The sequence below is a fragment of the Ictalurus punctatus genome, chromosome 28 (assembly GCF_001660625.3).
Source record: "Ictalurus punctatus breed USDA103 chromosome 28, Coco_2.0, whole genome shotgun sequence".
NCBI classification, from domain to species: Eukaryota; Metazoa; Chordata; class Actinopteri; order Siluriformes; family Ictaluridae; genus Ictalurus; species Ictalurus punctatus.
The window spans coordinates 8,780,010-8,805,957 of record NC_030443.2 but is presented as its reverse complement, the minus strand read 5'-3'; the positions used below and the strand labels follow the sequence as shown (position 1 = coordinate 8,805,957).

General features: G+C 37.5%; 1 protein-coding gene across 2 annotated transcripts in view; it reads right to left on the bottom strand.

Moving 5' to 3' along the window:
• ppp6c (protein phosphatase 6, catalytic subunit) overlaps positions 1 to 20,620 on the bottom strand; it is a 50,913-nt gene extending 30,293 nt beyond the window's left edge. Inside the window, exons 1-5 of one of the 2 annotated variants that reach the window (XM_053677202.1) lie at positions 20,534 to 20,620; positions 10,933 to 11,028; positions 10,754 to 10,819; positions 7,868 to 8,009; positions 7,700 to 7,779 (exon numbers count right to left, since the gene is read on the bottom strand). In XM_053677202.1, coding sequence (XP_053533177.1) covers positions 7,700 to 7,779; positions 7,868 to 8,009; positions 10,754 to 10,819; positions 10,933 to 11,028; positions 20,534 to 20,608 — 459 coding nt within the window. In that variant the 5' untranslated portion in view covers positions 20,609 to 20,620. The remainder of the gene's footprint in view (positions 1 to 7,699; positions 7,780 to 7,867; positions 8,010 to 10,753; positions 10,820 to 10,932; positions 11,029 to 20,533) is intronic. The other variant, XM_053677203.1, reaches the window with a different exon arrangement.
• Between the last annotated feature and the right edge of the window lie 5,328 nt (positions 20,621 to 25,948).

Sequence of the window (25,948 nt, the reverse complement as noted above, 5' to 3'; positions counted from 1 at the left end):
ATATGTGTGTGTATATATATATATATATATATATATATGTGTGTATATATATATATATATGTATATATGTGTATGTGTATATGTATATATATGTGTATATATGTGTATGTGTATATATATATATATATATATATGTATATATGTGTATGTGTATATATATATATATATATATATATGTATATATGTGTATGTGTATATATATATATATATATATATATATATATATATATATATACACATACATATATATGTATGTGTGTGTACATACACACACACTACATTATATCACACTAATTTCAATTTGGAAGCCCATATTCAATTACTCCAGATGGACATTTGTAGAATACACATGAATATGACAAATGAACAGCATTATAATGCATACTTGAACAATTATAGTTTCTTATGGGGCTCATTTTATATTTTAAAAACAACCAGGGAGCAAAACAGCATTCTAATAACTTCATAATTACGGTCATGGAAAAAAAGAAAATTTACCCTGCTTCAATTCTGTTTTCACTCATCAGGCCCTAAATAACAATTGTGTAGTCCTTACCAACTTCTATAAACATACAAATAACCTCGGGTGACAACAGTAAAATAACAGATTTCTTAGAAAATGTAAACCAACATTCAGAAACCAGGTGGGAAAAATTCAATAACATGGTCGAGGTCAACAGTGGATTTTACGACTAGTGGATTAAACAACCTATATTTTTTAAAATTGTTAATTATTGAAAATATAATGCTCAAAGTAAAATATTGCTGAACTTTATTACAAAAATAAAACAATACATGTACCATGAAAAATGTACTTCACTTTTTCAAAATGAAATAATTCTAGAAATATTAATATATATATTCACTATTAATAAATAGTGAAGTAAATAAATGACATACATACAAACAGAGCCAAAAAAATAAGACTCCAAATAGCAAATATAGCTGTAAGCAGCGACGACGGGCCCAAGCACTACTATGCCATCGCCACCTGGTGGGTGTATGAAAACAATGCATAGTGAAGCAAGTGCTGCAGCGTAAAACACCCAAAATTACAAAGAAAAGAGTATTAAAGTTTGATGCCTTACCATGACAACACAACACTTAAAACTGACTTTTAAATAGTTGTCTTATTTTTAAGTGACACACTTCATCATGGTGCCACCAACTGGCAGCAGGGTGACTCACAGTAGTCACATCCATGTGATCAGCCCCATGACCAACCATACAGCTCAAGTTTGATCTAAATCACTGATCGCATGCAGAAGATATCCAACATTTCCTGTTTCCCTTTTTCCCCACAAATGCCTTGTCAAAACCATTTGAAATACCAAACATCCCTTCGCAATTTTGCATCTTCAATGGCTTGCCATAATGTTGACCAAGTTTAGTGACAATCGCATAAAAGTTCACCACATGCACGTTTCACAAAATCCGACTTCCTGTTGGGCAGAGCTAATGATGGTCACCACAAAAGTTGTTCGTGTCGATGAGAATGTATGTCCTGAGTTTCATACATACATGTACAAGTATAATGAATGAATAATGAGGCTGTCTCAAAACTTTGAGTACCTACAGGGCACGGTGCAGATGACACATACCAACTTTCGTAATGATACGTGTTCATACAATATAGCATTTTGCTACAAAATTAAAAATTTCAGATGCTCAAAATGGCCAAAAATTGGGTACCATTCGACATGGAATGCCATACCGAATCAAATGAGAAGTCTGGTAATTTTTGGTCAACCTGTTCAGAAGTTTTCAGCAAAATTATCCATTTTCCATATCTCGTGACCATTAGGTGGTGCTTTGCCAAAACTGCAGGTACCATCTGGTCATGCTTGTGATGACAGGTACCAAGTTTTGTTTTAATATGCCAAAACGTTACAGAGATAGAGCCTCACATACATTTTGGTGTGCTCTTCATCAAATTCGTTGATGCGCTATACAAGAAAAGTTGGGCCTTTGATAACTTTTTGCCATTACTATCTGAAGATGATCTGATTCAATTTGGGTGAAAATCGGACAAACCACCTAGGAGGACTTCAAAAAAGTAAGTTTTTCAGAAAATTCAAAAAGTGGTGGGGGAAAAAAATCATGAAGGAAAAAATTTTGTTTTTCGCCCATACGGTTCAAAAGTTATTAGGATAAACATGAGTGCAACTTTGGACAGTTGGTGGCACTAGAGGGTATGAGTTAGACACTCAATTTGCTGTGTAACAGTTCAGACTGCCCTCCATCGGTCTGCCAAATTTCATAACTTTCCCGCAAGCGGTTCTATCGTCAAAACTGAACAATGAATCATCAAAACCGATCAATTGGTCGACCTCTATGCAAATGATCCTTTAGCAAACAAGAACCTAAAGTAAACGTTTTCTGTAGGGGTTTATCGGTCTCTCTCACCATTTTGGCTACATTTTGGCCCACTCCTATTTACAAAATTGGTTCAGTTCACAGATCTCTGAGGGCACACATTTATACACAGCTCTCTTGTAATCCCAAAACGGCATTTCAGTGGGGTTGAGGTCTGGACTTTAAAGAAGAAAAACTATCAAGGTGTTGGAATGGCCAATTTAGACATTCAAAGGTTTCCCCAGGACCTGTGGTTGCAAAACCAGCCAAAATAATCACCCTACCACCAGCATGCTTGACAGTTGGAATGCAGTGTTTGTGGTGATGCACATTGTTCATAAACAAACATCTCCACCTTAGTCTCAAAGGATATGGTTCCAGAACTTTTTTCCTCCAAAGTATATTGTTCCAGAACTTTGTGTGTTTTGTTCAGTTGCAACTTTTCAAATCTAACTTCTGTTCCCATATTCTTTTTTACTTGTTCAGTCTTTTTCTGATTGTGCCATCATGAACATTACATATTTCATGTGCTTACAGAGGCCTGTAAACTCTTGGGTTTTTCTTTTCATCTCTGAGCACTAAACTGTCTGATCCAGGTCTGAATTTGCTGGGACACCCACCCCATGGGAAGGCTCTCCATTTGTAAACAATCTTAATCACTGTAAAATGATGAATTGCAAATAGTTTGTAGTTGACCTTATAACCCATCCCAGATTGATGAGCAACATTTGCTTCTCTGATGTCATAGCTGATATCCTTTCTTCTTGGCATGATGTAGACACACACCAAACCACCAAAAGTTCTGATTTTATAAAGGTAGTCACAATTCTTGATCCTCTAATCTTGTGCATTTCAATAGTAACACTTGGCTGCTAATTACTCTGTTAGTTATTGTGGAAGTAGGAAAGGTGCACTTAGTCATGTGTAAAAAAAAAATAAGTATACCCCATGGAAATTGTTGCCTTTTTTTGACATATTTGGACAAGCAAACATTTGATCATCTTTGAAACAGTTCTACATAATTCTCCATCAGTTGCAAGATGTTGCAGGTTTTCTTGCACGTACTGCCCGATTCAAATAGTCCCCACAACATTTCAGTGAGATTCAAATCCAGGCTTTGACTAGGCCAATCCATAACCCTCAATTTCTTCTTTTTGAGCTCTTCCTTGGTGGATTTGCTAGTGCACTTAGGATCCACTTTAACTTTTGGATAGATGGCCTCACATTATCTTCAAGGACTATATGAAGTAAAATTCAGCTGAATCAATGAATGCAAGCTGTACAGTCCCTGAGGCAGTGAAGCAACCCCAAACCATAATATTTCCACCACCGTGCTTCACAGTTGGTATGATGTGCTTCTCCTGAAAAGCGGTTTTTGGTCTGCTGTTACTGTGGCAAAACTCTTTCTTCTGTCCAGAGCACACTGTAGTCTTGCAAAGGATTTTCCTGGCATGCCTCCCATGCAGGTCAAATTACTGCAATCTCTTTGTGATTGTAGAAACATGCACTGACACCAACTGTTCTGTCAGTGCATGCTTGTCAGTGCACCAACAAGCATGCAGATGACACTGACTTACAAGCAGATCCTGTGATGGAATTTTGGGGTTCTCTGTGACTCCTTTTTGCATCAGACGGTCTGCGCTTGGGCTGAATTTGCTGGGACAGCCAGTTCTGGACAGATTGTCAGTTGTTTGAAATTTGTGCCATTTGTAGACTCTGTTCCTTATTGGAATGATTTTTTAAAAATAATTTGGAGATCTTTTTAAATCCCTTGCCAATCTCAGTCATCCACAAGCTTTTTTCTGAATGCCTTACAGAACTCTTTAGATCTTGGCATGATGACATCACACCTCAATAGTAAAGGGAACACAAGACACTAGATATGAGTGGGGTATAAAGACAGGTTCTGCATGCACTCCCTAAGCAGGTTCTACTCACTGGCACCCAATCTTGAACACTTGATTCTAATTTTATGGATTTGAAGGTGTGATAACTGTATGGGTGTATTTACTTTTTTCATGTGACTGATCTGTTTTTTGTTCATTTAAATTGTGAAAATTACTACAAAATGTCAAATGTGTGTCATTTGACAGAGTGTATCAAGTTTAATAGGCTTTCAAAGAGGATCAAATGTTTGCATGTCTAAATATAATCACAATAAAAAAAAATAATAAATTTAAAAAAAAAAACATTTCCATAGGGTGTACTTATTTGGTCAAATATTATTGTTTATTGTTCAATAATATTATTGTTCAAAAATTATATTATTATTATTATGGTCAAAAAAATTAGTGTCTGCCAAAACCAGCCGGTGATTGGGAAATCAGGGCTAAACTGTGTAGTGTGCACTGGCGTAAACTGCAACGCAGACTATTTCTCTGCCTTGTTTAACGCATACATTTATTCATATATAACATTCTCTCTAATACCATTTCCATACTGATTGCAATATTTTGTTATTGTGTTCTGTTAAACTCTGTGGGTGTTTTATAAACCCAATTAGCAACACAGTGGGTTTACCAGTTTCTTTTAATATACAGTAAGGCATACTACATCACTACTAGGGATGTCACGATACCAAAAATCTAGTAGTCGGTACCGATACCACCAAAAGTACACGATACTCGATACCAAAGTCAATACCATGGTGTGGTATTTTTAAAAAAATAAATAAATAAAAAAATTTCATAAAATTAAAAACTCCTGGAGGACATCCTCCTCTGGCTAATACTGGCAAAAAGAGAGAGAGAAGTGGGGTGGATTTTAGTTATCAAACACTGTCTGACAATGACTAATAAAACAGTGCTAAGTGCTAGTAAGTGCTAAGGTGCACTCCTAAACGCTCACACACACACACCCCCTTATATTCTGAATGCAAGCATTAGTTTAAATTCACTGATATGGTGGCAGACCAAAAAGATTTATTAAAACCATTAACATTTCAATAATTATTTGGGACATTAGGCTACATTTTGCTGACAGGACACGGGCTGACTGGCGATGCATGCTAGTCCATTAGGAGGTAGTTTAGAACATTTAGAACAATACATTAGCGTCATTAACAAATAACTGGCTATCGCAAACATTACATGGAACATAACATTAGCTGGTTTCACGGCCACAATGCCAGTATGTGTAAAAAGTATGTGAACCTTTTGGAATTTTATGGTTTTCTGAATAAATTTGTCATAAAAAAAGTCAAGGGTATTGACAAATATAATGTGTCTAAAATAATAAACACAAAAATTCTGGTCTTTTGTGTCTTCATTGAGAACAACCAAAAAAAAAAAAAAACCTCATAGTACTTGTGGAAAAAGTATGTGAACCCTTGAGTTAATGATCTCAAAAAAGCTAATTGGAGTCAGGTTTTAGCACACCTGGAGTAAGAAAATGAGTTTGGAGGTGTGGACTACAGCTACTTTGACTGATAAAAACCCCTCAAACTTTTGGAGTTTGCTCTGCACAAGAAGCACACGTTTATGTAAGCCATGCCTCGCCAAAACGAGCTTTCAGAGGATCTATGATCAAGAATTGTTGATTTACATAAAGCTGGCAAGGGTTACAATGTGATTTCAAAGACTTTAGAAATTCACCAGTCTACAGTTTAGCAAACATTCTACAAATGGAGACACTCTGGGACTGTTGCTACTCTACCAAGGAGTGGGTGCCCAGTCAAAATGACACCAAGAGCACAACGAAGACTCATCAATTAAGTAAAGAAACAACCCCAAATGACAGCCAAAGATCTGAAGGTATCATTGGAACTGGCTAACATCTCTGTTCATGAGTTTTACAATACATAAAACATTGAACAAGCAGGGTATCTATGGACACCACGAAGGAAGCCATTACTTACTAAAAAGTACATTGCTGCAAGCCTGATGTTTGCAAAAGAGCACACTGACACTCCACAGCAGTATTGGAAAAATGTTTTGTGGACTGATGAAACTAAGATTGAACTATTTGGAAAAACCACACAGCACTACATCTGGCATATCATCTGGCATATCATGAAAGGGCATGGCATATCATCATGAAAACATCATCCCAACCATAAAGTATGGTGGAGGAAACATGATTTGGGCCTGCTTTGCTGCATCAGGGCCTGGCCAGCTTGCGATCATTGAGGGGAAGATGAATTCCCAAGTATATCAGACAATTTTAAAGGATAAATGTGAGAATGTCCGTACGTCAGCTGAAACTGTGCAGGAGTTGGGTGATGCAACAGGACAACGACCCAAAAGACCGGAGAAAGTCCACAACAGAATGGCTTCAGAAAAACAAAATCCGCCTTTTGGTCAGAGCCCAGATCTAAACCCAATAGAGATGCTATGGAATGACTTGAGAGTTATACATGAGACGTCCAAAGAATATGACAGAGCTAAAGCAGTTCTGCCAGGAAGAATGGGCAAAAATTCCTCCTGAACGATGTGCAGGTCTGATCCACAGCTACAGGAAGCACCTATTTGAGGTTATTGCTACCAGTATTTACTTTTTCCACTGCCATTTTGAATGTCTTCAATAAAGACATGAGGGATCAGAATTCATTTTGTGCTATTATTTTAGGCACATTATATATTTCAATACCCTTGACGCAGATGAAGATCGGATCACATTTTATGACAAATTTACTCAGAAAACCATGAAATTCCAAAAGGTTCACATACTTTTTCTTGCCACTGTAGGACCCGTCTTTCAGGCACTTCGCCAAATTCCACTTGTTTCCTCGCTTTGTTTGAAATGAATGATGGCTACCTTTCCTCTCGACAAGCTTTCCTCTTTACGAGTCGGGGCGGAGCTAAAATTGTCGCCATTTTCTGTAGTTTTTCCCATGTGCTTGAAGGCGTTTTTCATCTTCACCACTTGTGGACCGACTAAAAACACTTGCACGTATTTGCTGCCCCCTTCAGTTCCGGAAGAATTGCAACCTTGGTACCTTCATAACCAACGCTACTGCAGAAAAAAACAAGTACCGTCACGTTTTAAGAATGTTGGTACCGACTTGGTACCGAAGTATCGGTTCTTGTGATATCCCTAATCACTACACACAGAAATATAACTGCAATATACAACTTTGTCAATATTGTGCAATATTGTCTACTGGTAAAATAGAATTTAAAAAAATAAAAAAGCATGCCCTTATATAATCTCCATCATCGCAAGACAGACTTCGCTAGCTTTCACTCCATGGTCTGGTACTTTTAGTCACTAAACATGGCTTACTTTTACATAAATGGGTTTGTAATGACACAAACCTAGGCCTCTAAGATTTAAAATAAATTTTAAAATAGCCAATTAATTACAGCCAACAAAACAAGACAAAAAGGGAAAACACTGTACTTACGGCAGCAACAGTCAGCATATCAAACACTTTAGTGCAGTATCGCCAAGCATTGGCATTTCCATACTTAGTTTGGCACTCATCTATGAAAAGCAAAAAAGTAAATAATGAGAATGTAATGATTATGAAGGATTACAGTGTGTATTTATGATGATTTTTTATAATACTCACCATAAAAGCCATACACTTGTGTAATCTGCCTACTCTCATGATTCCCACGCAGCAGTGTGATGCGGTCTGGCCACTTTGCTTTAAGTGCTAGCAAGTATGTGAACGTCTCTAAACTGTAATACCCTCTGTCCACAAAGTCACCCTGAGGAATGAAAAATCCATACTACATCCATAAAAATCCTTATAATCTTTTAATCTAATATATTTCAGATATTACACATTAGATACTGTATATAATTCAACATGCACAATGGGGTGGACATAACTGAAGTGACAAAAACTAGGGAAGGATATTTAACAAGATAACATTAGCACAACACATTTATCAATCATTTAATGTATAGAATAATCCATTGCACCATATTTTCCAGACAATAAGCTGCAATGGAATCAATAAGGATGCATCCTTATGCATCATCTTTATTTGTATATTGCTTTGTTGTGGAAGTGACAACTAATACCATCGTACCATTCAGAAAAATGTTCACATTAATCCAATAGTGTGGATTGTGACAGCTTTCTGACTTTGATTTCTCCAACCAAACCTGCTAGTGAGGCAGATGGCACGATTTTCAATGTCCGCCATGTCTGTGTTTTCGGCTGGTTTGTTTACATAATGCCACTTTTTGTTATGAAAAAAAGAAAAATAATCATTAATTTTGCATAAACTAAATAGATTTGTTTTTCTTTGATTATTAGTCTTTGACATGTCAATGACATGTTGAATTAATTTTGATGCATCCATTTTTTTGTGCAGAGTCAGGATATATGTGTATATATATTTATTTATTTTTATTTTTTTAAACCAACCACTCAGGTCCATAAAAAAAAGCTGTCACAGGAATTATATATATATATTAATATTTTTTTCCACTTTCACTGACTTCGATTTTTTTTTTTTTTGACCCAGCAACAGTTCTGATCATAACTACCAAAACATTAATTCATTTTCAGAATTTTAACCCATTAAACCCCAGCTTCTTTACATAATGCAACAATCTTCAAAGCTCATGGGGTGGGATTTGTGACTTTCCATACAATATAATTTCTCTCTTTCAAACTGTTCACACACACAACTTTCAGTACACACATACAAACCACAACTCTGATATCCATACAAACACACCCACACAATTATAGCTACATCATTTTGTTCAGTTGGTCTGCAGTGCTCTATACCAGTGGTTATCAAAGTGGGGGCCGCCAGGGGGCGCCCTCAGCAATTTGGTATAAAAAAATTAACTCTCACTCTCAGACAACCACACACACAATCAATTCCTAATATAATGTAAAGACGTCATTATTTAAAAAAAAAAAAAAAAAAAAGAAAGAAAAAAAGGGGGGGGGGGGTGTATTCAGAAGTCTGTATTTTTAATGTGTTTTAAAGACGTCTTGCAAAATGGGGGCCTTGGTCAAATGTTAACGCCATTTGGGGGGCCTTGCCCTGGAAAAGTTTGGGAACCCCTGCCCTATACTACAGCAGAACCAGAAAAAAGGAAAAACATGTCTTTTCCCCATAGGCTAAACCTGAGAAAATATTACACATTTCAGATTTTTTTTTTTAATTCAGTGTTTTGAAACCTTGTCAACAAAATAAATGCCTATTAAAACAGAATATTTTTATACGATTTTTTCCCCCTCTTACATAATCCACTATAATGTCTTTTTAAGGCACTCCTCTCACTTCAATCCACAGTACTCTCCTCAACCATACTGTATATGCTTCTTCATGTGGGATTTCTAATACAATCGTAGTTAACGTTAGCCAATATGAACCGGCATGATTAGATAGTTCTTTGAGGTTTTTTGTACATTAATGAACTGGACTGTATAATTAAGGTATTTCCCACCCCTGTTGTTGATACCGAATAAATAAATGGTATAGAAAGAAGCTTGTGGTGCAGCAAGGAGGAGCATTAACCAAGGAGAAACTGTATAATAAAACAAAGTCTTCTATTTTTAACAAATGTAACTTGTAATGTAACTAACCAGGAGCATGCTAACTTTGTGCTATTTTCCCACTGTTTCAATTAGATACAGTACCAAAGCATCAGACCACATACTGCTCATACCAATCCATCACATTGGATACATGCTTCAGTTTTCAACTATGCATGGATGTTTTAAGATAAAGACTCAAACTCTACAATTTGCCTCTGCTCCTATCAAACTCCTTCAGCTTAATTTCTTTTTTAAAAAATCTATTAAACACTTTAGTGCTTTATGAGTTGTAACTTACTGGTTATTTATATAACCCTCACTCCAAATGTTAGAGAGCCACTGTAACCTCCTCTGACTACACAATTCATTCACTGTGTGTCAAAAAAAAAAAACACAAAGTGGACCTGAAACAAACCTCTCTCACACCAGTTCGGTTAACTTTTTGGGAGTCTGCGTTCATATGGAGCGTTCACATATAGCCCAGATTGAGGGGGAAAGCACAGAGTCCACTCAAATTAGCTGAAATGAGCCACATGTGAAAACACCCTAAGAAAAGTCAAGCATCAACATAAAAGTCAGCATGATTGTCTACAAACTTGATCAATGTCATTTCTTTTCATGTTGCACTATTAGTGTTTGCATTTCCTATTAAAATGCAAACAAAGAAGGCACATCACAGTATAATTCACTGCAATTAAAAGTTTATATATATATATATATATATATATATATATATATATATATATATATATATATATATATATATATATATATATATAGAGAGAGAGAGAGAGAGAGAGAGAGAGAGAGAGAGTATTCAATAGTCTGGAAAATACAGTAACTCATTACAGGATGTGAACACTTATCCTCAAATACCAACATGACTACTCATGCAGTAGTGACTACTAAAATCATGCACTGCTATTTTATCCTGTGTCATCATACCATGAAAATGTAGTTTGTGTCTGGTACTTGTCCTCCAGTTCTGAAAAGTTCACACAAGTCATAAAACTAAGGGGTACAGAGAAGAGAGAGAGTTCCTCATGAGTGTCATTGAAATCACAAACAAATGGGCATAACAAAAATATAAGCAAGATGTAATACAATATATTTATTTTGGTCACCTGTCCATGGATGTCACCACAAACAGTGACTGGACTGGATACTGGCTGTACATTTGATTCCTCTAGTAGTAGGTCACATACATAATCACACAATCTCTGTAAGGGCAAATAAAAGTTATGGTTAATTTAGAAATGTGTATAAACTGATGGCAAAAACTGCCATTAAGGCATGATTTACACTCAGCACTAATGCAACGTTTGGTTTACTAGAAACATTACTTACAAAGATTTATTTTATTCATTCATCTTTTAATAACCACTTTTTTAATTACATTCAAGCAATTTAACATATAGTTACAACAAGTAATAATTGCATCTCTTCAAATAATACAAGCTTAATTTATTTAATTATAATTTGTGATGTAGCAAAATGAACATTTTTGGCAGAAAACTCTGGATACACTTGGCTGAAAACCGAAACCAAAAATTACATTTAAAAAAATAAAATAAAATTACAGTTGAAATCAAAATTATTCACCACCATTGCAAATCAGGTTTATTCAATCGGATCAATAGTTCCATAGTTACAGCAAATTTCATGTTTTCTGGTATTATAGTGCCACACTGTGGCAAAACCGTGCAAATTTGTTTGCAAAACCATAAATTGACTTCATACATTCAAGAGTTAAGCCATTTATATAAAATTAGCCACACCCACCCAAGTCAAAAGTTCTAACTTTTTGGGAACTTTTGATGGCACAAACAGACTTGCTGACACACACATGGTCACACAATAGCTGATCTTAGGGCCAACTGAATAGAATACCTGAGATACATTTTTGTAGGTGAACTTATGTTACACATGAAGCTGACTGAACAAGGTTTGCTGAATTAATATAAAATTAAATGAAAGGTCAATCATTTTTTAACTATACTCCAGGAAAGTGAGTGTGTAACCAGGAGTGACTATTGTAATTACAAGTTACTACAAAGTTCAGTTCAGTTTTTCATATAGGTGGCACTATAACTAAAAGCACAAAATAGTCATCACACATCACCCTGACAGCAAACACAAAGATCCAAGCAAAGCTATGTGTTTGCCATTACCTTAGGAATCCACCATATCAATCTTGATTTACAAATCAACTCTCTTTAATTACATATTCACTATTCTCTCCACTTAAATAAATGTCCAACAAATCTTCTAAAGACCAATGTTTGACTCCTTTTAAAATAGACACCACCATCATTATATCCCATGCTATGATCAATGAGCACAATCAAAAATGTCTATTCAGTAAACAAGTTAATGTACGACATTTCCTTCAAAACAGCACGACGTTTTACACAGTCCCAGTTTGCAATTACATATTGTAACATAATGTAAAGTGTGCCTACAACACTCAACCACACCTGTACAAATATAGGCAATCACTACAAGCAGTTTTACAAGCTACATCTTTGTGCCCTTTCTCTTTAAGCCTCTACAGGTTACTTTTAGGTTACTTATGTGCATGAATCCATATGGTAATCCCATATAAACACTTTTTAAAGTGCAATATATATCAGTTTCAGTCCAGGTGGTGCTATAACGATGACCCATAACTGCCACATTACTGTAATCAGGAGTGACCCATTAGTAGCCATGCACAAGTTGAGGCTAATCAAACCAAATATCATCAAGTTATGTCCACTTCCTGCTTTGGCATGGTGCCTCATGCAAATAAATTTGCAGCCATTATGTCCTCATTTCAGATGTCCACTATCCTTGGCCGTTTATAATCACACATATCTGAAGGTTATTCCAACCAAATTTAAAAGAAATCTGCTGAAATCTCTAGTAGGAGTACAAAAGACTTTTTTTTAAAATATGGGGGGAAAAATGTACAAATTCCAAAATTGGCCAAGTTTCTGTTAGGCAGAGTAAACTCAAACCAATGTTAAAAATTTGTACAATGAGGACATTCATACTCGTGCCAAATTTCATCACTGTCAAACCAACTGTCTGCTTACCATTAAAACCTCTGAATCTGATCTAGCCTGTGTCTAGCTGATCTAGCCACTATTCCTTTGTAATTTATAATCACATATGCCTGGAGTTTATAATAGTTAAATTTCAAGTGAATCTGATTATATTTGTAGAAGGAGTACAAGAGAGATTTTTAAAATTATATGAAGAAACAAAACTTTAAAAAAAAAGGCCAACTTCCTATTGGGTGGAGTAGGGATGTCATGATACCAAAAATCTAGTAGTCAGTACCGATATCACCAAAAGTACACTATACTCAATACCAAAGTCAATACCACGGTGTGGTTTAAGAAAAATAAAAATAAATTTAAAAAATAAATAAAATTGAAAACTCTCCTTGAGGAAATCCTCCTCTGGCTGATACTGGCAAAAATAAATAAATAAAAAGAAAAAGATGAGAGGCAAGGATATTTTAGTTATCAGACACTGACAATGACTAATAAAAGAGTAGAGGCTACAAGTGCTAAGGTGCACTCCTAACCACGCGTACACACACACACACACACACACACACACACACACACACACACACACACACACACACACACACACACACAGTTTGCACTCTGAATGCAAGCATTAGTTTAAATTCACTGATATGGTGGCAGGCCAAAGAGATTTATTAAAACCATTAACCAAGGAGAAACTGTATAATAAAACAGCTTAAAAGTCTTCTATTTTTAACAAATGTAACATGGAGCATGCTAACTTTGTGCTATTTTCCCACTGTTTCAATTAGATACAATACCAAAGCATCAGACCACATACTGCTCATACCAATCCATCACATTGGATACATTCTTCAGTTTTCAACTATGCATGGATGTTTTAAGATAAAGACTCAAACTCTACAATTTGCCTCTGCTCCTATCAAACTCCTTCAGCTTAATTTCTTTTTTTTAAAAATCTATTAAACACTTTAGTGCTTTATGAGTTGTAACTTACTGGTTATTTATATAACCCTCACTCCAAATGTTAGAGAGCCACTGTAACCTCCTCTGACTACACAATTCATTCACTGTGTGTCAAAAAAAAACACAAAGTGGACCTGAAACAAACCTCTCTCACACCTCTCAATTAGCTGAAATGAGCCACATGTGAAAACACCCTAAGAAAAGTCAAGCATCAACATAAAAGTCAGCATGATTGTCTACAAACTTGATCAATGTCATTTCTTTTCATGTTGCACTATTAGTGTTTGCATTTCCTATTAAAATGCAAACAAAGAAGGCACATCACAGTATAATTCACTGCAATTAAAAGTTTATATATTTATATATATATATATATATATATATATATATATATATATATATATATATATATATATATATATATAAAAACATTTCAATAATTATTTGTGACATTAGGCTACATTTTGCTGACAGGACACAGGCTGAATGGCGATGCATGGTGGCCCATTAGGAGGTAGCTTATAACTTTACAATGCGTTAGCATCGTTAACAAATAACTGGCTATCGCAAACATTACATGGAGCATAACATTAGCTGATTTTACGGCCACAATGCCAGCTGCCTCAAATAAACATAATATAGGGCCCATCTTTCATGTGCTTTGCCAAATTCTAGGGGGTTTCCTCACTTCAACAGTTTGAAATGAATGTCTTCAGAGCATCAATTATATGTTTGTTGTCATCTGCCTCGAACGAGAAGTATTTCCATATTTGACTCTTTACCACATTTCCCCTCAACGCGTCAGGGCGAAGCTAAACTTCTGTAGTTTTTCCCGTGTACCTGAAGGCGTTCTTCTTCACCACCTGTGGACCGACTAAAACACTCACGGGTATATGCTGCCCCCAACAGTTTCGGAAGAATTGTAACCTCTGTAACTTCATTAACAATAGTACCTTCGCTACTGCAGGAAAAACAAGTACCGTCACGTTTTAAGAATGCTGGTACGGACTTGGTACCAACGTATCAGTTCTCGTGATGTCACTAGGGTGGAGCCAGGTATGATGCGTATGCCGAATTTAATTCATTTTGAAGCATCACAAATGCCTCTAAATTGAGTGAAATCGCTAAATAAAGTAATTAAAATAAAAAATATTTAAAATAAAAAAAAAAAAAAAAAAAAAAAAAAAAAAAAAAAAAAAAAAACAGCAGGCCACTCTTGGCCTGCACCACTGGTGCTCGGGCTCTAATAATAATAATAATAATAATAATAATAATAATAATAATAATAATCTTATAAAGCAGAACAACATATTGGCTTTGTCAAGCCAACATAATTGTAATCTTATTACAATTCTTTTATTAAGGAGAAATGGATGATTTCAGTGGTAAGTAATTATTTATTTTGCTGTATGTAAATCCACCTCAAATCACCAGATTTTAAGAAATGTTGCTGACTGACCATCTCAGATTTGCTTCGTACTTTCTGGAAATGTTTGTTTGTTTACTGTTCTATCAATACCATGCCAGCATCAGTGGCTTTTTTCATGGTAAGATCAAGATAGGTAAAGCAGGGCATTCCAGTAATTCTTACAACAATAAAATCTTACAACATTTCAGCAGTGTTCACAATAAATAAATGTCACAATTCACAATAAATAGTGTGCACAATTTCAGGCTTCTATCTGCACTAGTTTCCGAGATATACTGGCTTAAAAAGGGGGTGTGGCCTCCTAAAAACAAGAACTGCAGAAAAGTTCCATCAAAAATCATTACTTCTGAATAGAGCTGCAACAACTAATCGATAAAATCGATAATCGATTATGAAAATCGTTGTCAACGAATCTCATTAGTCTGCGCGCAGTACATTTACTCATTAGACAGTAGAGTTACTCGTTACTTCTGTTCTGAAAACACGCTTCAGAGAGTAAATACTAAAGTTGTGTCCCAAATGAAGTACTATACAATTACACTATGCACTGTGTACTCTACTGTCTAGTGTGCAAATTTTAGAAAAGTAATATCTAAAATGGAACACTAGCGTATTTTTTTTACTAACCAGAAGTATCAGCCGCTTCCCAGTCGACGGCGCATGACGTCATACACACATAATGCAACGGCGCTAGACAATGACTTTCTTTTATCTCAATGACCATCAGACGGGGGCGAAATTGTCAAGTGATTGAGGAAGAAAATGTGCGAACTCCACGTCCTCTAACGCAGTGGAGCATTTTATATTAAATCGGAGAAGATTTAAAAACTTTATAAAGCGGAGTTTGTGTAGCACGAGCATGACAGTGATTCTGTTGCGAGTTGCTTAAAAGGTTTAGTTTAATTTAAGTTTATTAACATTATATGCTATATTAGTGTAACTTCTGTTGTTTATTATAACGGAAGTGATCTATTAGTAACGATGCCACGGTGTAGATGCTGTGATACAGCGTGGGAGCGCGACTAAGATCTGTAATGTCTAATTAAAACACTATGATCAAAAATAAACACAAGTAAAATATTCCTAAAGGCAGTGAGTAAAAGAAACCACAAGGTGCAGTGAAAGGGAGATTTTATTATTAATTTAGGACTATAGTTTAATTCAGTGCTTTAATAAAAAGTAATGCATATATAATATTTCATACGAGAACCAATTTTCGGCAGTGGCGTAGGTACCGTTTGTAATGAAGGTACAGAGGTTGCAATTCTTCCAGAACTGATGGGGGCAGCAAACACACGCAAGTGTTTTAGTTGGTCCACAAGTGGTGACAAAGAAGAAGAACGCCTACAAGCACCCAGGAAAAACTACAGAAGTTTAGCTCCACCGCGACTCCTTCAGAGGAAATGTGGTAAAGAGTCAAATATGGAAATACTTCGCATTCGAGGTGGATGACAACAAACATATAATTGATGCTCTGAAGCCGGTGTGTAATCGATGCCATCGTTCATTTCAAACAAAGCGAGGAAACACCTGGAATTTGGCAAAGCACCTGAAAGACGGGTCCTATATTATGCTTATTTGAGACAGCTAAAGTTATGCTCCATGTAATTTAGCAATAGCCAGTTATTTGTTAACACATTGCAATGTTATAAACTACCTCCTAATGGGCCACCATGAATCGCCATTCAGCCCGTGTCCTGTCAGCTAAATGTAGCCTAATGTCACTAATAATTATTCAAATGTTAATGCTTTCAATAAATCTTTTTGGCCTGCCACCAAATCAGTGAATTTAAACTAATGCTTTCAGTCAGAGTATAAGGAGTGCACCTCCACTTGTAGCCTCCACTCATTGTTAGACAGCGTTTGATAACTAAGATACCCCCCCCTCTTTTTTTTTGCCAGTATCAGCCAGAGGAGGATGTCCTCAAGGAGAGTTTTTAATTTAATTTTATTATTTTTATACCACACCATGGTATCGACTATCGTGTACTTTTGGAGGTATCGGTACCGACTACTAGATTTTTGGTATCGTGAAGTATTTATCCTTTTTTTTTTTATGAATGCACAAAAAGCACTGAATTAAGCTACAGTCCTAAATTAATAATATATATTCTGGTGTGTATCTGCCTTAGAGGACTTTCTTCCTCAGTCACTTGACAATTTCGCCTCCATCTGATGGTGACTGAGGTCATGTTGGGAATAAAAGGTAACGTTAACAAACAGTAAACTGAAGAAAGTCATTGTCTGTGACTCTGGGTATTAGGTTGCAGCATCGCATTGCGTGCGTATGACATCATGTGCCATCGACCAGGAAGCTGCTTAAACTTCCGGTTAGTTTAAAAAATAAATAAATAAATAAAAATAAATAAAAACTGCTAGTGATATTTGAGATGATAGTAGCGTTCTAAAACTCACACACTAGACGGTAGAGTACACAATGCACAGTGTAAGTGTATAGCAAGTCATTTGAGATTCAACTTTAGTATTTACTCTCCAAAGCGTGTTTTCGGAACAGAATTAGCGTAGTGAGTAAATGGACCCCGTGCCGCGTGCAGACCAACTAATCGATAATGAGATTCGTTATCGATTTTATCGATTAGTTGTTGCAGCTCTAATAATAATAATAATAATAATAATAATAATAAGGAAACAACAAATCTTATTTACAAGATAGCAATATGACTTATAATTAAATCTTTCACTAAAATGAGCATTTCATCCCCTTGAAGCAACATTGGAGTCAGTGGCTTCAAGTCACAACAGTAAAGTCACAACCCTCTGTAACTTTAGCCAATGATTTATCATCTGGGAGCTCACAGTTAATTATGAAGAGTCTTACTGCATGAATGATTATCAATATGATGATACCAGCTGGGTGGATCGCTATCTATTAACATACCAAGAAAGCAAAAGGCTAGCTAGTAAACTGGTAGAACACTTCCTGTCTATTAACATCTGGTAAAGATAACCTGTATTTACATATATTATAGTGTATACTGCAAAAGTATCAATCAAACACAATCAACAAAAAAATAATAATACATTACACATAAAGTGTGTCCATTGAGTGCACGTGTGCGACAGCATCAATAACACACTAATTTTTGGCACGGATTTGCTACCATAAGCATGTCATTAGCATGCTGTGGCAGCAGCGTGTCAACAGCCAAATCACAGCCAAATCACAGCCATGCTGATACTCAGTACACTGGCACTTTTGCTCGTGTTATATTGCTTAAAGGGGTCATATGATGCTTTTTAATGTTTTCCTTCTCCGTAGTGTGTAATGTATCTGTGTGGTATCTGTGCATGAAAACAATCTGCAACGTTACAAAGCTCAGACTCACACAAGGGGATTTATTCTATCCAGAGAACACTGCTCCAGACCTTCCTAAAACGCCTTGATCGAAGTCCAGATATTACTCCTGCAGACGTCCATGTCACAATTTGAAATATCAGCATAACGCCACCCAAAGGCAGGCACGAAGAAAGAAGGTGAGGCTTCAGTAAATTGTGCTGACAGCATGTTGTGGAGACGTTGCGTTTCGATGCAAAAGCAAAACCCCTTTGTTTGGCCTTCCAAGAATGGACGAAATTAGGATTCAGTGGAACACTATTCCTAAGCAGTAAAACCCAAAAGTTTGCTTGTGCACGGTGCATTTTCTCTCTTTGCTCTGACAATCTTGTGCTTCTGAATCAGAACCTGTAAGTATGTTTGATTATTTTATGACGTATCTGCTATTGACTGTTTAAATGGGGAGTTTTGTGTTGTGGCCCAGGGCTCAGTTGTAGACCTCTGCTAACGTGCTGGAAATAAGTTGTAAATAAAATGAATACTCACTGTAAGCTGTCTACAAAAACGGGAATTAAAGAGTCGTTTGGTTATTGCTTAATTGATATATAAAGTGGACATGATAAGGTTAATAGCGCCAAAAATCCACATGAAAGAGCAGTCCGATACATATTTTTTACAGAAAGCGAATTAACAACTTAATTATCAAAGCATCACTCCGTATTTAGTGATTTCAAATATAAACAAATTAAAAAGACTGCTTAAAAACTTAAATATGGAGGTCTCTGAAATTCTTGTTCTTAATTTCAATGAGTGCTGCCTTGTTGAAGCGACGTCACGGAATCGCAACTCAGAGTCCGAGCTCTCGGAAAAACTCCGACTTTCCGAGGAGTTAGTTAGTATGAGTTGGAGAGTCGCTTAAACTTCCTACTGGGAAGTTGGAACTTTACCAGCTCCCACTTGGACGTGGACCGAGCATTACCATCTGCTCTAGACGTCACATTCATTGGGGCCACCATGATTGACACGACCCGAACTCGGAAAATCGGGGATCATTGGAAAAGACTAATGTTAAAAGTTCCAGAGTTGTAATCACAACATTACGGTGGCGTTCATGTAAATACTAAATTAACGACAGGTTGCATTGGCGTCATATCGTTGTAACAGATTTGTTAGTACATATAAAAAGTGTGTTCAGTTCTAATAATGGTTGCATTTAGACATTTAGCATTTTTCAACACGTTGTTTTTGGAGGAAAAAATATTGTATACCGTCTTGGTCAGGGATGCTGTTTTATCAGGAAAGTGACAAGAAGGTGTGTCAGTAGTCCATTATACATTTAATTTTGACGAAAAGCACAACGCTGACTTACCTGTAGCTCAGTAAAAAATTGGCAGTGCTAACAATACTACTCAGCCGCGTGACCATACATGTGAAAGACATAAGGATCCGACATTTTAACTAGCTATCTAGTAACATTACTAGCTAATGCTAGCTAGCTAGCTAACGTGAACTAGCTATTTTAAAAATAGATAAGGCAATTTCTAGTTCTAACACTTTTGTTTTGTTAAAAGTGATTATCATTTTGTAGGCTTGCAATGGAATGGTCAAGGTGGAACGATTTTTAAGCAACACCAATCATAAAAAACGCAATAGAATACTAACTTGCTATTTTTTTTCCATAACCATATTCCGAGAAATCCCACCTCCTAGTTTGGATTGGCTACAAGTGTTCCGCCCCTGCGGTGAGATTGGCTACTCACGAACAACATCCAATAAGCTAACGAACTCATTATACACATAGTGTTAGAGGCGGTCTTATAACGAATACGAGTGGGGGGAAAATAATGCTAGGAGAATAACATACCTACCCTAGCATTTTGTTAGCTCGGTTAGCTAGCTAATACTTAAGAGGTTTGGCATGCTTTACTCATTATCAGATTGAAGGTTTTTAATGGCTGTACCGTTATAATTAAACGTGCGACGATTCAACTAACCTTTAGGTCGTTCTCTGGAAGATATTTACACTCTCTTGCAATTTCAACATACTTGTCCAGGTCCAACGGCGCCATTTTAAGAACAACAACTCATTCTACAGCGAAAAGGAAGTGCAATACGTCACAGCTCATAGGCTGGTCTGGCGCCCTATTGGACATAGAGTAGACTATTTGATGCACGATATAATAGGATTTGAAAGCCATATATTATTTATATATAGATAACTATTATGCATACATGGCTATTGCAGACAAAATTGCTATTAGAAATACAAAAAAAAAAACAACATACAATGCATTCATTCATCTCCAGTAACCACATAATCATGGTCAGGGTCACTGAGGTCACTAATTCTGCAGTCAATCTTGAGAACACTAGCGTGCTTCTCATTTCTTATTTGTGCATCCTCAATTCCTTTCCTCGTTTCCTTTCTTTGCATCTTAACTCCACCCCCTTAGGATGTGAGGGAAGGATGCAAGAATGAGATGCGAGGAGAGAGGAATCAAAGCAAGTCAAAATCCTTGCTCTCTCAAGCGTGACTTCAAAGAGATGTCAAATAATGATGACTGTGCTCAGATGGATTACCTGACTGCGCTTCAGGGATCTGCCATTATGCTTTTTTTATGTGTTGTTATGTTTTTGAGCTTGGTTAATAACAACATTCTTAATAAAGCAAAATGCACTGATAGTATGTGAAATGTTTGGGTTATTAAACAATTAATTAATGAAAAACAACAACAAATAATTGTTGGATAAAATTTATGATAGAAATAAAACACAAGGGTACCAAATGTGGAGAATGAGAATTTATTGAGAATGAGGGAAACAAGAAACACCAGAAACAGAAGGTCAATCAGAAGTGACAGATCAGCAGTAAGCTGTGCTAGGTGATAGTGAATGTTCAGGTCTAGGCATAAGTCCTGCAGCTGTAAGGGAAAAAAGAACAAAGTTATACTATACTCTTTTCCTCATAAAAAAGAAGGCCCCTCTAAGTCAGACATTACATAGCTTCGACAGAAAAGGGAAGCGCGCACACACACACACATACACACACTCAGACATGGAACACATAGAATAAACCACACTGAATAACGAAACAAATGGCTAACATTCATTTACAGTTTAAGAATTATACTAAACATATACTATTGAGAAATAAAGAAATACATACACTTACCCATGATGGGGAAGAAAATTACAAAGACAGCTAAAGTCCTCGCTCAATGATGGTCAGATCAAAATGCCATAATAAGCAGAAGTAGTTTTTTAAAAAAGAGAGGAACTAGAAAAACGGCGACCTTAAAAGTAGAATAAATAAATACCTTAAACTCGAACATAGTGGTTTTCAAAAGTTCCAGAAAATCACAAATAATGGTTTTCAGAAGTATCAGAAAATCAAAGATAACACTTTTCAGAAGTACCAGAAAATCAAACATAATAGTTTCAGGAAAAAAACTAAAATTCAGACTTAATGGTTGTGGAAATCACTCAGAAATCAAGTGTATTGGTATTTAGGCAAACCAGGGGTGTTTCCACTATATAAAAGGGAGCCCCGTAACTGGTGGATTTTTAGATCACTTTGGGACATCTCACTGTGTGGATCTCGTGTGGTGGACAATGAATTGGACCCTTTCTTTTCTCACCCATGGTTCTCTGTGTTTTCTTCATCCACCAGCTGATCTGATGTAAGTACTTGACTTTGAAACTTATTAATTCAATTCAATTCAATTCAATTTTATTTGTATAGCGCTTTTTACAATAGACATTGTCTCAAAGCAGCTTTACAGAAATATCAACACGGTATACAGATATTAAAGGTGTGAATTTATCCCAACTGAGCAAGCCACTGAGTGGCGACGGTGGCAAGGAAAAACTCCCTAAGATGTTTTAAGAGGAAGAAACCTTGAGAGGAACCCGACTCAGAAGGGAACCCATCCTCATCTGGGTAACAACAGATATTGTGAAAAAGTTCATTATGGATTTATATGAAGTCTGTATGGCGTTAAGAGCAGCCGTAGTCCCAGCAGTCTGGAATTAAAGAAGATTTGAGCTCCATCCAGAGGCAGAAAGGATCTGGATCTCTAGTATCTCCATAAATTCGTGTGGGGCTCGGCGAAAGGAGAGAGGGAGAAAAAAGATAATTATGACTGTGAAGTAGTAGAACAGAATCTAGTCAGGGTAGGCTTGAGTAAACAAATACGTTTTAAGCTTAGACTTAAACACTGAGACTGTGTCTGAGTCCCGAACACTAATAGGAAGACGGTTCCATAACTGTGGGGCCCTATAAGAGAAAGCTCTTCCCCCTGCTGTAGCCTTCACTATTCGAGGTACCGTCAGATAGCCTGCATCTTTTGATCTAAGTAGGCGTGGCGGATCATATAAAACCAAAAGGTCGCTTAGATATTGTGGCGCGAGACCATTTAGTGCTTTATAGGTTAATAAGAGTATTTTATAATTAATGCGAGATTTTACTGGGAGCCAATGCAGTATTGATAATATCGGTGTGATATGGTCGTATCTTCTAGTTCTAGTTAGGACTCTAGCAGCTGCATTCTGGACTAATTGGAGCTTATTTATATTCCTACTGGAACATCCAGACAGTATGGCATTACAATAATCTAATCTAGAGGTGACGAATGCATGAACTAGTATTTCCGCATCATGTAGTGACAATATGTTTCTTATTTTAGAAATATTTCTGAGATGAAAGAAGGCTATCCTAGTAATATTATCTACATGAGCATCAAATGATAGGCTGGAGTGAATAATCACTCCAAGGTCTTTAACTGCTGCACATGATGAAACAGAAAGACCATCCAGAGTAACCATGTGATCAGAAAGAATACTTCTAGCTACACGTGGGCCTAATAAAAGTATTTCTGTTTTTATCAGAATTAAGCAGAAGGAAGTTAATTAACATCCAATGTCTAATGTCCTTTACACAATCCTCAACTTTACTAAGCTTATGTCTGTCCTCTGGCTTCGCTGAAACATACAACTGTGTATCATCAGCATAACAGTGGAAGCTAATTCCATGTTTACGAATAATTTGACCTAGGGGTACCATATATAAAGTAAAGAGCAGTGGGCCTAAAACAGAACCCTGTGGAACTCCAAAAGTAACTCTAAAAGTATTAGTGTTTAACTTTTGGAAAAAATAGAAACAACATGATCCAACATGATCACTGTCGGTCAAATCATCACATTTCATCACACGCACAACATCCCAGACGACATAGCGAGATTGCCGGGCTCTCCGTGGATTGTTGTCGGGTCCAGAAGGCGGCGCAGACGGCGGAGGGAGAGGAAGCAAAAGCGGGGATGCAGGTCCGGTATTATGCTAAGGCTAAGAAAACAACCACACAAGCCACCTTTACCGAGCCTGTTTCTCTCCAATGCCAGATCCCTAGTGAATAAAATCGACAACTTGGAATTACAACTAGCTGGAAATCGCTATGTTCGCGACTGCTGTGTTTTGATTATTACTGAAACCTGGCTTCATCCGAGGATACCCGATGCTAGCATGCAGCTAGCAGGTCGTACTATGCTTCGCTGGGACAGGACTGAGGACTCCGGTAAGAGCAGAGGGGGGGGGCTCTGTATGTATGTGCATGAGAATTGGTGTAACAACGGAACAATGATAGACAAACATTGTTCCCCTGACCTCGAGTACATGTCCGTAAGATGTCGGCCCTTTTTTCTACCGAGAGAGCTTACAGTGGTGATTATCACGGCTGTGTATATTCCACCTGATGCCAATGTGAACACGGCGCTCTCTCTCCTGTTGAACACCATAAACGAGCAGCAGAGGGCTTACCCAGACGGTGTTCACATAATTGCAGGAGACTTTAATAAGGCGAACTTGAAGACTGTACTCCCGAAATTCTATCAACATGTTAAGTGTTTTACTAGAGGGGCGAACACTTTGGATCATGTTTACTCCAACATCAAGCACGCGTATAGAGCCATACCTCTCCCCCACCTCGGCCAATCAGACCATCTCTCCCTCCTGCTCTCCCCTGCCTACACCCCCCTCAGACGCAGTGTCACGACCACTATAAAGACTGTTACCACCTGGCCTGATGATGCATTCTGCAAACTACAGGACTGCTTCGAACAGACAGACTGGGATTTGTTTGAACATCAAGAGCTAGAAACATTAACAGGAACGGTACTGGACTACATCAAGTTCTGTATCGGAAATGTGACTGTGGAAAAAAACATCCGGGTTTTCCAAAACCAGAAACCATGGATGACCAAACAGGTCCGCACACTACTCAAAGCCCGCGACGCTGCCTTCAGGTCTGGTAATAGAGCTCTGTACAGAGCTGCCCGTGCCAACCTGAAAGGCGGTATTAAGGAAGCTAAGGCGGCCTATAAGAGGAGCATAGAGTCCCACCTGTCCAGCAAAAATAAACGGGAGGTGTGGCAGGGTATACAGAACATCACGAACTACAGAGGCCGTGAGGCGACAACAGGAGTCCTGAGTGCGATTCTGGCAGAAGAGCTAAATTGCTTCTTCGCTCGCTTTGAAACATCACAACAACAGCACTCATCTGCTCCAGCCCCACCTCCACCCTCATCTGGCCCACGTACCAGTCCAGCCCTGCCTCCATCCCCTTCTGGTTCCTGCACCACTCTACTTACTGTGAGGGAACACGATGTTAGACGGATGTTTCTGGCAGTGAACCCCAGGAAGGCTGCTGGCCCAGACGGTGTACCTGGTAACGTGCTCAGATCATGTGCCCACCAGCTTGCCCACATCTTTACCAGAATTTTCAATCTCTCCCTGGCCCAAGCAGTCATCCCGTCCTGCCTAAAATCAGCCACAATCATTCCAGTGCCAAAGAAATCGCCCACCACTAGCCTGAATGATTATCGTCCTGTAGCCCTCACTCCAGTTATCATGAAGTGCTTTGAGAGATTGGTTCTTCAGCACATCAAGGACTACCTCCCCCCAGATTTCGATCCTTTTCAATTTGCTTATCGTGCAAACAGATCCACAGAGGATGCTATCGCCGTAGCTGTCCACTACGTGTTGAGACATCTTGAGCAGCAACAGAGCTACGTACGGATGCTTTTTGTGGATTACAGTTCGGCTTTTAATACAATAATTCCGGACATTCTCGTCACCAAATTGGTCACCCTTGGTCTCCCCCGCCTCACGTGTGCCTGGATAAAGGACTTTCTGACCAACCGGTTCCAGACAGTGAGACTCGGGCCCCACCTCTCCTCCACTCGCACGTTGAGCACAGGTTCTCCACAGGGCTGTGTGTTGAGCCCCCTCCTGTACTGTCTCTACACATATGACTGTAGACCAGTCTACAACAATAATATTATCATCAAGTTTGCTGACGACACCACAGTGGTCGGACTTATCTCAAAAGGAGAGGAGGCAGCCTACAGAGAGGAAG